A 13,077-nucleotide genomic window follows, 5' to 3' on the forward strand; every position below is an offset into this window, starting at 1 on the left:
CTGAGATCTAACGTTGGGCAACTGACCAGCAGGCGTGGGAGAACCCAGCAGGGCTCTGCAGGAAAATGAATGGGTCGAGGGGGGCCTACGCGGCTTTTGGGGTGACTTAGCAGCTGTCAGCCTGGGACTGACAAAGATTTGGGGGCCGAGTGGCAAAAATAGCCCTTGGAGCAGCATGGAAGGTTGGCCTGGCCCGACGGGCCTGCGTCTTGACCTTGATTTCTCACTCTGTTCACCTAATGACTCCTCAGGCCGTGTGCCAGGGGACAAATAAATCCTGGTCTGGTTGGAAAAGGCAGCTGGGTGTCCCTGCACATCCTGGCTGCGGCGACTGGGTCAGGTCCCTGAAGAAGCTGCACATCTCTGACTGGGCGTCTGGCTCCCAGGCTAGACAAGTGCTGGACTGAGGAGGCTGGGCTCACCATAAAGGCTGAGAAGTGCAAGGTGGGGATGGCCACCAGGTGGGGAGCAGCTGCTTAAAGCCAGAACCAGCCAAGGTGGAGAGGATCAGAGACTGGCCCGCTCCCCAAACCAAAAAGCAGATCAAAGCCTTTATTGGGTTGTTGGGGTATTATCAAAGATTTGTGCCCCACTTTAGCTCCATAGCCGCCCCCATCACTGAGCTATGCAAGGAGGGGAAGCCAGACAAGGTGGTCTGTACCGGGCAGTGCCAGAGGGTCTCCAGGCGCTGAAGGAGGCTCTGGTTAGTGGCCCATTTCTGGCAAACCCAGAGTCTGACAAGCCCTTTATGGTGTTCACAGATGCCTCAGACACGGGGCTGGGTGCGGTGTTGATGCAGGTTGGTGAAAAGGGGGAGAGACACCCCATCGTGTACCTGAGTAAGAAGCTGCTACACCGGGAGCAAAACTACGTGGCCATCAAGAAGGAATGCCTGGCCGAGGTGTGGGCCCTTAAGAAACTGGAGCCATATCTCTTTGGGCGACACTTCACCGACCACTCCCCCGTGACCTGGCTACATCAGATGAAAGGCGCCGACGCCAAGCTCGTGAGATGGAGCCTGCTCCTGCAGGGTTACGATATGGCGGAGGTCCATGTGTAGAGGAGTGTCAACATGATAGCGGACGCGTTGTCCCGGAGGGGGTCCCTGAACTTCCCCAGATCTCTGGTCAGAGTAACCCCGCTCAGTTCAGTCTCCAAGGGGACAGAGATGTGACCAAGTGGGGAGGATTGACCTGGGGATGTTGCAGGGGAGTTTTACTGGTACTGTCTGCATTGGTCCTGGGATATCAGGGGGTGACTTCACTACAGGGACGATGCCTGAACATATAACCTGAGTCCAGGACGGGGGTTGGGGCCAGCTGACACCTTCTGCCTGGGAAAGTGGACAAAGGCCGGAGGAGGAGCCGGGATGTGTGGCTGGGGGAGATGGTTGGAGGGTGTTTCAGTTTGGAGCTGGCTGGGAAAACGGAGGGAGGCCCAGCACTGGGTTCTGGGCTCCCTGTCCCCCAAGATGGGCCTGACTGAGGGAGTCCTGTTGTCTGGACCTAAAAGCTCTGTTTGGGACTGTGTTCCTGTCATGTAATAAGCCTCCTGTGTTACCGGACGGCTGAGAGTCACGGTGAATTGCAATCCATGACACCTCCTGTCACACCCCTCCTGCACCCCAACCCCTGCCCAGAGCCCCTTTCTGCACACCGCACCCCCTCCCACACTCCTTCCCACACCCCAATCCCCTGCCCCAGCCCTACAGTCATGGCCCTGGATGCAATTTCCCCACCCACATGTGGCCCTTGGGCCAAAAAGTTTGCCCATCAGTGATCTAGATCAATGAAGTGAGGCCAGCCCCTAGCCGTGTGTCCGTCAGCTCCCTCTATGTCCGGCTGTCTCGTTCCGGCCCGGCTGGCTCCAGGAGTGCAACGGACAGTTCTGCTGCAGCAGGCAGGGGAATGGTGACCAAAGGCCAACGTCCCCTCCCTTTGCTGCTGCACCAAGCCTGTCGTGGCCTTTTACAGGAAATCAGCAGCCGCATCCGCCCTGCACCTTCTCGCTGATCGCACACACCCCTCCCAGGTCAGGAAGAAGCCAACCCTTGTTGTTTCTGTTTCATTCTGCATCATCCCTCCAGCCTCAGAGATGGGTCCAGCAAAGCCATTTAATACCTAATACAAGACAGGGCGGATTTCCCACGGTGAATCCCTCGACAGACATCCCCCAGGGGCCTCCAGCACGTAGCTACGAGCTTGCCACTGACTCCCTTCTCTACTTGACGGTGACGGTAAAACTCGCCGAGTGCAATAGGATGGGGGGACGGTGGAGCACAGGGGCCAGGACGCTGGCATCGCCACTCAGCAGTGGCCTGGGGGAATGCTTGGATGGCGGTAGTCAGCCTAGGTGTCTGCCTCGGGACTGCCAGTGGTATGGCTAGGAGCGCCGTCTGGTCGTGAGACAGGAGCCAGCTGGAGGTGGTTTAGAGCAGGTCCGAGGTGGGGGGGTTGCCATATTTTTGGAGTGCTGTGTGGGGCAGGAAGGGGGCAAGTATGTGTTTGGGGGGACAGAAGAGGTGTATGAGGATAGATAGATAGATAGATAGATAGATAGATAGATAGATAGATAGATAGATAGATAGATGAGGTGGATGGGAATAGATGGATCCATCGATAGCCAGCCCATCATATCTTGGTCAACGGTATTGTCAGCTCTAAGCCGTTTGTTCTCATTCTGCCTTTGTCTATGAGATTAAAGAGATCCCGGATCTCAAAAATCTCCTCTCTGTCTGGATACTGATAGACCAGGATCAGATCATCATAGGTCTGACCTGGGGTGGGGGTGGATGGAGTCTGGGCTAGGTGGGGCCAGGGGTTTCATCTTATGTGATCAGGGACAGTCCCACTTTATCCTCCACTTGATGTTCTTCCTCTCCATTCCTCAGGAGTTAATTATCTCTGCAGCATGTCGGTCAATGTCAAACTCATCCTGATAGAAATCCTGAATGATCTGAGTGGGGAACAATTCCAAACATTCAAATGGCGTCTGGTGAATGGAGTTGATGACAAGAAAATAAGCTATTGCAATTTGGAATTAGCCAACCGGGAAAAGACCATCGACGAGATGCTGAGCCACTTCGGAAGCTCTGATGCCCTGGAAAAGGCCAGGGAGATCCTGGATGCCGTACCTAGGAAAGATCTCGCTGGCAAGCTCATGAAGACAGTCAAAGACACACTGCGTGAAATCCTGGAAGAGTTGAGTGAGGAAAACTTCAATAAATTCAAATCGTGTCTGGTGAATGGAGATGATGACAAGAAAATAAACCGTCTGTCTTTGGAAGGAGCCAACCGGGAAAAGACCATGGAGATGGTGGATCACTTCGGAAGCTTTGATGCCCTGGAAACAGCCGAGAAGGTCCTGGAAGATATGAAGGTCGCTGACAAGCTCATGACGAAAGTGCCAGGTAAAGGGAATGGAGCAGCGGGAGGAGCAGAACAAGGGCAGGAATCTCATTAGCAAGAGATTTCGAGAGCCCAGTGGATACGCACCTTTGGGGCCTCCACAGCACTTCCTTTCCCACCCCAGATCTGTCGTAATGTCCCAGGCCAGACCCAAACCCAGAAGCCACCTGACAGCTGGGGGCACAAGTTGGCCACGTATGTACGGTCATTGGGGATGCTCTGACTTCAGGCTGAGCCACGGGGACCTGGTCAAGGTGACTAAAACGTTCAGTGACCTCGTAAACACCTGCCAGCTGTTCCCAACCCTTATTTCTGTCTGTAGCTGCCACCCCAAAAGGAGTGGGCCTAACGCCTGCTCTCCCTCGCCTTCATGGGCTCTGCTGGATGAACCATCCCTGCGTGACCAGCCCAGCAAGCCCTTGGGTTCATCTTTGGGATGCTTGTTGCAAAAATGATTTTAAGACTATTTATTTATTTATTCAAAGTAGCAAAAGAAGCTCAGGAGAGGAAAAAGGAGACGCTAAAGGAGCCCACAGAGGAGACGCTAAAGGAGCCCACAGAGGAGACGCTAAAGGAGACCACAGAGATGGAGCGCATGGTAGAAATGTAAAACAGGGTGTGGTTCAGGAGGGTTGATCATGGTAGGAACAACAGAAGGGGGAGCTGTTACTTCAAAAATGCTTCCTCTTCTAGCGTTAGGAGCAGCCGGACTAGGACGTTTGTGTGGTAAATTTTGAGATGTGTGACCTTCCCTTTGATTTGCAATGAGGCCTCTCTCTCTCTCTGTTCCTCTCTCTCACTATCTCTCTCTGTTTCTCTCTCTCTGTGTTTCTATTGTGTTTACAAGGTGACCGCTCTGCTCAGGTCCGAGGCCCTTGCTCGGGAACGCCATATGCCGCATGCTTCGAAAACTGCAGTCAAGGCGTCTCCACTGAGGTGAGCTGTGACTTAAGGGGTATTATAAGAAAGGCCGGACCAGGTGTCCGTCTCATCCAGTCTCTGACCATTCCAGTGGCCACTCTTAGAGGAAACTAAAGTCTCCCCCTTTCCCTCACCTTAAATTAAACCAGGGCAGCTGCCTTGAAGCCAAAATAAGTGTCCACATGATTTCTTTAAGCTAGTGCAAGTTTTAGCACTCTCTGTGCGGCTCCCTCCCGACTGCATCTTTGTCTCTTCAGCGTCACTCTTGCTTCCAGGCCATTTTCTAAGCATTCCACATTTTCTCTACTAAGTTGCCTCTTTTTTCTTCCAGTCCCTTCTTAACACCTGCTTCTTTCCCGACACCCCTCTCCCATAGTGGCGGCATCCCCCACCGGCTGGTGTTTGGTCAGTAACGCTGCCCGGTTTTGTCTCATCGTCAGCTCCTTGTGGCTAAATCCTTGCTTGTGTCTCTACCTCGCTGGGTACATTTGTGGGGCATCGTAAACATTAAATCCTTGACAGAAGCTGAATGTTGGGTTAAAGTTACAGCAGGGCCAAGGTCTTGGCAATCAGGATAATCCGTGGAGAAATGAAAGCAGCGTGGGTGCGTCGGGATCACAAAGGCATCAGGTCAGACGTATTCGTCTTTGGGCCCAGTTCTATTTTTGGCCTTTGCAACATCCCCTGGATGACTGTGCCTCTTGTCTGTCTGAAACCTGCTGCCCGTTAATCTCCTCAGGTGAAATACGGCATGAAGGGCTCCACGGTCTGTGTGTTACGAACCTTTCCAGGAAATGGACACTCTTATAGAGCCCTTGTTTTTGCCTGCCAGAAACCCAGCTTGGTTTATATTCAAATCCTCACAAATCGGAGGCCTGGGCTTCCCTCCAGGGCCGGCTCTAGTCACCAGCAAACCAAGAACGTGCTTAGGGCCGCACATTTAAAGGGGCGGCATTCCGGCTTTTTTTTTTTTTTTGCTTCAGCAGTTGCGCTCTTGGAGCTTGGGGTGGCAAAAAACCTAGAGCCGCCCCTGCTCCCTCCCCCTCCCCTTATTACCTGCATAAAAACATAGAGTGCTCAGGTGCCAAGATAGCCCCTGGAATCACAGTTAAAGCTGCAGCCCCCCACCTAAGCTGAAACGCCCCCCTGGGCTGGAGCACACTCATTACAGCAGGTCTTTCAGAGAAGGAGGTGAGGGAGCAAGATTTGGCAAAGACTAGGGCCTTGTTTACACACAAAATGTGTGTAACCTTCTGCCGGTCAGAGTTGGCAGCAACAGGGGCCGGGTTCAGTATCTAGGGGGTCCGTTTAACACGATGCAACACCGGATCGAGCCCCCACCCAGTGACCTGGGACAATTACATCCCACCCCCGGCCACCCCTAAATGCGATACTTCCCCTCTCGCAAACACGGAGTCTGAGTTTAGCAAAATCCTTTTAATACAGAAGGGAAACAATGCGGCATTATGTTGGGGGATTCATAACACAGACCATGAGCAAAAGACCCACCCCCCAAGTAAGTTTGGCAGTATCCTTTCCCCCTCGGGGTCTTAAGTCTAGCAACCCAACGGTCACCCCACCCACAGTTTCTGACTTTGGTCAGTGCAGCCCCCCAAGTTCAGAAGTTCCTCTGCAGAGTTTACCTCCCAGCCTGGGTGGAAGCAGGAAAATATGAGGGGTATCTTCCCTGCTCCGGTTGACTGCTGATTGCCACGCCTCTCTGCGGGGTTCTGCTGCCATCTTCACTTTCAGCTGCGTCTCTCTGCTAGCCATCCTGCTCTCCACTACACCAGCCGCTCTGCTAGCCGCTCCGCCCGCCGCGCCTCTCCGCTAGCCACCCTGCTATCCGCTCCGCCCGCCGCGCCTCTCCGCTCCACCAGCCACCCTGCTATCTGCTCCACCCGCCGCGCCTCTCTGCTCCACCAGCCACCCTGCTATCCGCTCCGCCCGCCGCGCCTCTCCGCTCCACCAGCCGCCCTGCTATCCGCTCCGCCCGCCGCGCCTCTCCGCTCCACCAGCCACCCTGCTATCCGCTCTGCCCGCTGCGCCTCTCCGCTCCACCAGCTGCCCTGCTATCCGCTCTGCCCACCGTGCCTCTCCACTCTGCCAGCCGCCCTGCTATCTGCTCCACCCGCCGCGCCTCTCCGCTCCACCAGCCACCCTGCTATCCGCTCCGTCCGCCGTGCCTCTCCGCTCCACCAGCCGCCCTGCTATCCGCTCTGCCCACCGTGCCTCTCCACTCTGCCAGCCACCCTGCTATCCGCTCCACCCACTGCGCCTTTCCGCTCCGCTCCGCATTCAGGGCACGCACAAGGGACCCACACTACCAAATTAACAAACACAACACAACACAACACAACACAACACAACACAACACCCCCCCTCCGCCTCCGCCTCCGCCTCCACTTCCACTTCCACTTCCACTTCCACTGGTGGGGGAGGCTAGAACCCATGTCCCTGGCCTAGTGAGTGCTACTTAGTTGAGGGTGAGTCCCTCCACCATAAAATGCCAAGTACAATTCTACTGTCCTTGAGTCACACAACCAGGATAACAACACTTTACTACTCCTACCCCAATAACAAAGAGACTGGGGGTCCCACAGCAGCCAAAGTGACCATTTGGGAGGCAAGCAGTCCCTCATGCTAGGCAGCGTGGGTGAGCCCATGCAAACGACATCAGCCCCCGAAGTCCTTTTCCACAACTCACCACCAGATGTCAGGGGAGAGCCCATTCTGACTCTGCTTCCATCCGCACCGATTTAGGATTTATTGTGTCGCACAAAACCAAACTCTCTGAGACTGGTTTACAATGACCCGAGGGCTGTTTTATGCAGGGTTTTTGTGCTGCTATAATTCTATGAATTTAGAAACAGAGAGAGTTCCTAGAGCTCAGGGTCAGCACACCTAGCGTGGATACAGTTATAACAGTCAATGTGCTTGGGTCGGTACTACCTGCTCCTGTACGCTTTGGGGCAACTCTGGCTTGCCATTGGCCTGCTGGGTGAACAGCTGCCCCACTCTGTGCCTCAGTTTCCCATCTGTGCAAGGGCAGGGGATGAGCCTGACGTGCTTTCTAAATCGCGTTGAGATCTCCTGGCGAGAAGCTCTAGAGAAGAGCTCGGGGTTATTACTGCATGTGTCGAGCAGACCTTGAAACAGCTGTGACCATGTAACACCTGGACAGGTGCTGTTAAAAAGGACAATTGGAAAGTCCTCTTTGAACGCTTTCCAGCGCAGAAAGTTGTATTTTATGTCAGTAAAGTCGTGACAGACACCAAACATCTCAGTTTCTTTTCCTCTCTGTCCTCTTTCTCCCCAGACTGACCAATAACTTCGCAAAAGTGAAGGGCGCTTTTGTCCGACAGCTCCTTACTACTTACCTCGAGACGCTGCGAAAAGATCAATTCAAAAACTTCAGAGATGTGCTGTGCGAGACTCCCGTGAAGGACCTTGTCCGTGCAGGAGATGAATTTCTTGACGAACCCAACACATTCCAGAGGGATGCCAGCCTAGAAACCCTTGTCGAGGATTTGATAGGCAAATTTGGCCGGACTTACGCACTGACGGCAGCTGCGACAGTGATGGAAAAAATAGGGAGAAGGGACTTTGCTAAAGAACTCCAGGGAGAAGAAGAAGGTACATGCAACCAAGAAGGAGAACAGGAGGGAAGAGGGGGGTGTTGGATTTGCAAAGCAGCTATCTGCTGCTCTGCAAATCAGCAGTGATAGCAAACAGATCCAGGGGACAAATGTGGCTTAAGGTTTCCCCCTCTTGAAAGCAGATCTGAGATGCAGAAGGATCGTGTCCAAGGGTTTTTATACATTTCCAGCAGCCTTTTGGCCTGAGAAAACAATCGGCTTAACTCCTCCCAAACATCCTGGCAATTAGCACAGGGTAATTTATCTGTTAAACAATTCAGGTACAGGTTATCACAACCTTCAAAGAGACATAGAGACAATCAGGGCCACCCAGAGGATTCAGGGTCTTCGGTGGAAGGGGGCACCCGCCACCGAATTACTGCTGAAGACCTGGCACTTTGGTGGAGGGTCCCGAGGCAGAAGGACCCCCCCACCGCAGGTCTTTGGGGCACTTTGGTGGTGGGTCCCGGAGCGGAAGGACCCCCCCCCGGCGCTGAATTGTCGCTGAAAACTCGGAGCAGAAGACGTTCTGGGGGCTCGGGCCCAGCAACAGTTTTCCAGGGCCCCTGGAGTTAGTGAAGGACCCCGTTCCAGGGGCCCTGAAAAGCTCTCATGGGGGCCTGGGGCAAATTACCCCCCCCTGCTCCCGCAGGCGGCCCTGGAGACAATAATACTATTTCACTCAAGTGTCTTCCTAAATGTTAATATTCCTTTTTTGATCTTTGAATAAAAGCCACAGCAATAGACAAGACTTGTTTGCTTACATCTCAAGACCTGAGCAAACATCTCCCCTTCTCTCTCTCACAATGCCGGCTGCATTTCAAAACTCTGTTCATTTACAGACCTTCCTAACCAGTCTCTAAAGTTGGGCCCTGGGTCCGGTCAGTCTGGGAGTTAATTAACGCTTTCTGGCCCTGTCACCTTCCAATGAGATATTATCTAACACTCATAATGTCACAAGGACGCCCGCTGCTCACCTCCCCCGGGCTGTGCTCGGACACAAAAGAAAACGTACCAGCGCTGCGACCCTGGGACCAAAAGGGCTAACGCCATCCTGGGCAGTAGAAGTGGGAATCACGAGGACGAGCTTATCTACATTGTGATGGTGTCGACAAAACTCTCCTGCTGACAAAGCTAATGCTGCTCACGGGGCTGGAAATATTTTGACAGCAAAAGTGCTGCCAAAATCCCGACCGAGAGCGTCCACACCCGCTGACTTTTAGCGAGAAGGCTGTGTCGGCACCACAGCCTTCTCGCTAAAAGCTGCATAGTATAGACAAGCCCTTTGAATGGAGAAGTTATTTTCCATCTGGATTTGGCCCGGGTGCGGCTGCTGCTGGGATCCCGTGTCCTGTTCTGGTGGCCACTGTTCAAGGAGGACATTGATCAATTGTGGGAGTGGGGAAGGGGGGCAAAGAAGAGCCATGAGGATGATTAAAGGGTTAGAAACCGGCCGGAGAGCAAGAGACGCCTGCAGCTCCAGCTGTTGAGCTGAACAAAGAGACCAAGAAATGAGACCCAGGTCCATTCCTGCTTCGTGTCAGAGCCGTGACAACTGAGCAGCCATCTGCGGTGAGGCCTCATTAAAATCTTCTTATTTATTGCAGCCCTGCACGTGACCGAATGTCTGAGAAGAAAACCAAAAGCTGGAGTACAGACCCAGAGGACAGGTAGGGGAAGGTGTAACACTGATAGGTGCTGGAGCTGTAGGAGGAATATTCTCTGCGCTAGTAGCAGCCCCCAGAGCCCCGCTGGCTTTTCCAGTTCCAGTTGCAGTAACAGCAGGCATAGCAATAGTGTGGGGAGTAAAATGCCTTCTCAGCTGCCAGGGAAGCTGCTTAGGTAAGTGATCCCGCCCCGGAGTTCACCCTGCTTTTGGCCAGCAATGCCCAGTAGATCTCGGAGCCGCTCACTGGGGGGAAGGGTTAGAACTGGGGCTGCCGATGTGCCCTGGCTTTTTTTCCCATCACAAATCACAGAGCAGCCGTGGTAAATGTAGTCGAAGCAAAAGGAGGTCGAGCGATCGGGGAGGGGGTCAGAGAAGAGCCAAGGGGATGATTCAAGGGTCAGAAACCCTGCCTGAGAGGGAGGGACTCCCGGAGCTCCAGCGACTGGGTTTGACACAGAGAAGGTTTCAAGGCTGACTCGATCCCAGGCTGGAAGGACCAAGGTGGGGGGCAAATATTTCATAAGGGGCCCATCAGACCACCACTGGGAGGTCGAGCCTGATCCAATGGCTGGAAGTTGAAGCCAGACCAATTTAGCCTGAGAATAAGGGGTCAGTTTCTAACGACGAGAGTCATTGGGACAGTTTACCGAGGGGCTCAGTGAATTCTCCATCGCTGGCCATTTTTCAAACCAGCTTGGACGTTTTTCTAACCGATCTGCTCTAGGAATTGTTCTGGGGCCTTCTCCGGCCTATGTGGTGCAGGAGGTGAGTCTAGGTGGTCACAAGGGTCCCCTCTGGCCTTGGCTTCTAGGAATAAATGTCCCGGGTGTGACGTCACCATCTGCTCTTTGCCCCGAGCCCCGTGACTTGCACTAAATTCACCAGGACGGGTCTGTGATCTGTGATAAAAAAGTGCTGTGACAAATGAAATTCAATGATATCTCATTAAAATCATTAGCGAGTGTCTTTCTCCTCCTCCTCCACTGCTGCCTCCTCCATGCAGCCCCTGCTGAGGGTAGTAAGCACCCCCTCACTCACATTTGAAAAGTCTCAGACCAACAGAAATGTCCTGGCGTTTGTGACATTTTCAGCCCTGCGGTAAACCTGCTGCCCTAATTATTCCACTTTTTGAAAAACAAAACAACCATATTACCACACTCCACCCCAGAACCAGCTGCATCTCAGTGCTGGGTGAGCCATCTCTGTGTGGCATTATGTGTGGCTGCGCAGACCCCGACCGAGATCGGGGACCCTGTCGTGCCGGACGCTGCCCAGACACTCATTATTTTAACTGAAATGAAAGTTTTTTCAACTAAACAAACTGAATGTAAAAAACTGCACTGCAAATACATTTTGCCCACCACAGGACAGGAGAACCATCCAGAAGGAACTGAAAACTGTTTATTTCCATTCAAAAGTTTTCACGCAGCATCTTCTTTGCGAGCAGCAATTTAGTCCCGACGGTAACTGGAGACTTTGTGTTTCTCTGGACGCAGGTTCCTTTTGTGGATTTCTCTAAGATTTTCCCTTCACTTCATCCTGCCCACGGCTTTCTTCGAAGGCATCCCGGCGTTGGAAAGACACAGCAGCAAGGGCTGATCCGAGCCCTCTAGCGAATTAGATAAAACAGTGATTGCTTCTGTGATGTTGCACTCTACATGATTTTATGAAAATGTGCTTATGTGGGTGAATCTATCGTAACTGGAACATACTTCATGCAAAATGTCTCTTGCAAGGTATCATTACAAAGCTTATAATGTCCTGAGTGGGGTCAGCCTATTTGTATGCATGTATCACTCGTGTATTTGAAACTAGAAATATGAAATATAACGCTGAGGGGCTATTGTAATTATGCAAACTGGGGGCCATTAATGGTGGTTTGGAATCTTGATGGCTCCCACTAACCAGGCCAACTGACTCTGGACGGCTCTGTTTGCTTGCAGGCCTTCCTGTGAGTCAGGCTGGGAGGGATCAGGGCTTGGGGTCTTACAGGACGTGTGATCATGTCAACTGAACTGGAATCCATCTTTAACCTGGTGCTTTTCCAGTGTGTGGGGGGGGGGGACCCAGAGAGAGACAAAGGATTCCTGCCTTGTGCAAAAGGTATATAAGTGGGTGGAACAGAACAGAGGAGTCTGCAGTCATGAGAAATTCCCTAGCTACCGTCTGAGCTGGAACACGGGCTGTACCGGGGAGAGGATTGGGCCCAGACTAGGAAGGCGTCCAGGCTGTGATAGAAGCTTATTGAAACATCTGAGGGTGAAGTTTTATCTGTATTCAGTTTTCTTACTGTATTAGCTTTAGACTTGCATGTTTTATTTTATTTTGCTTAATAATTCACTTTGTTCTGTCTGCTAGTACTTGGAACCATCTAAATCCTACTTTCTGTATTTAATAAAATCACTTTTTACTTACTTATTAACCCAGAGTATGTGTTAATACCTGGGGGGGGGGGGCAAACAGCTGTGCATATTTCCCTATCAGTGTTATAGAGCGTGAACAATTTATGAAAATGGATTTATTTGGGGTTTGGATCCCATTGGGAACTGAGTATCTGGGTACTAGAGACAAGAGCACTTCTTAAGCTGTTCTCAGTTAAACCTGCAGCTTTTGGGGGCCGTGGTTCAGACCTGGGTCTGTGGTTGTAGCAGGCTAATGTGTCTGGCACAACCAGGCAGGGCACTGAAGTCCCAAGCTGGCAGGGAAACGGACTCAGAGATAGGCTCAGCTCATCGGGTGGCAGCCCCAAAGGTGGGTTCTGTGATCCAACCCGTCACACCTTCCCACACCTGCCTGTGAGCAATTCATACTAGCGTTACGGCTGCACCTTCTTGCGTTGTGCCTGGCCGCCCTGGTGTCGGAAACCCACCAAAGACGGCTGGAATTTTTACAAGAAAAAAAAAGGTTACTTTGTTAAGTTGATAGTTAAGTTAATTAGTTGTAAAGTCGTTCTTCGCCGGGGGCTTAGCCCTTCCCGGCACCCGGCACCGGGCTCATGCCTGGTTCGCCGGGCTTCAAGCAGTGTGCGGCCTGCAAGAAGCCCATGCCTACCAGCGATCCCCACGAAGCGTGCCTGAAGTGCCTCGGGGAATCGCACAGATCCGACAAGTGCCGCATCTGTAAGGCCTTTAAGCCGAGGACAAAGAAGGAGAGGGATCAAAGGCTCCGAACTCTCCTAATGGAGGCGGCACTTGACCCGACGGCTTCGCAGGCCGTGGTAGCGGCACCGGCACCGGATCGCTCCGGCACCGAGAAGACTCCTCGGCACCGACCCTCTCCGGCACCGGAATCAGAGCCAAGGCCATTGAAGTCTAATACTCCGGCCAGGCAGACCCGGCTAGAGCGCCCGGCCTCGACATCGGCCGCGGCGCCGCCGGCACCGTCAGCACCGTTGACTCCGGGCCCGGCGGGTCCGTCGAGTCCGGTGCCGCCGAGCTCCCCC

At 53.0% G+C, this 13,077-nt stretch overlaps 1 protein-coding gene across 3 annotated transcripts; it reads left to right on the forward strand.

Annotated features, from left to right (window-relative positions):
• Positions 1-2,079: 2,079 nt before the first annotated feature.
• LOC115643342 lies at positions 2,080-11,430 on the forward strand. Of its 3 annotated transcripts, none has more exons than XM_030547254.1 (7): positions 2,080-2,236; positions 2,891-3,409; positions 3,893-4,005; positions 4,255-4,343; positions 7,648-7,964; positions 9,574-9,808; positions 11,132-11,430. In XM_030547254.1, the coding sequence occupies exons 2-7, from the start codon at positions 2,911-2,913 to the stop codon at positions 11,232-11,234; spliced, it is 1,356 nt and encodes a 451-aa protein (XP_030403114.1). In that variant the 5' UTR covers positions 2,080-2,236; positions 2,891-2,910; the 3' UTR covers positions 11,235-11,430. The 3 variants fall into 3 exon arrangements, with proteins under 3 accessions (XP_030403114.1, XP_030403116.1, XP_030403115.1); XM_030547256.1 differs by having other exon boundaries at positions 9,574-9,636; XM_030547255.1 differs by having other exon boundaries at positions 3,896-4,005.
• Positions 11,431-13,077: the final 1,647 nt, after the last annotated feature.

This window comes from Gopherus evgoodei, unplaced genomic scaffold, assembly GCF_007399415.2.
Source record: "Gopherus evgoodei ecotype Sinaloan lineage unplaced genomic scaffold, rGopEvg1_v1.p scaffold_57_arrow_ctg1, whole genome shotgun sequence".
Taxonomy (NCBI): Eukaryota; Metazoa; Chordata; order Testudines; family Testudinidae; genus Gopherus; species Gopherus evgoodei.

What these genes read in the sequence shown, in the direction of transcription:
- LOC115643342 (XM_030547254.1), top strand. Translation starts at nt 2,911, where the DNA reads ATGTCGGTCAATGTCAAACTCATCCTGATAGAAATCCTGAATGATCTG. An exon ending in GCTCATGACGAAAGTGCCAG is followed by an intron (nt 3,410 to 3,892) that starts GTAAAGGGAATG and finishes ATTTATTCAAAG; the next exon opens with TAGCAAAAGAAGCTCAGGAG. An exon ending in CTGCCAGGGAAGCTGCTTAG is followed by an intron (nt 9,809 to 11,131) that starts GTAAGTGATCCC and finishes CTCTGGACGCAG; the next exon opens with GTTCCTTTTGTGGATTTCTC.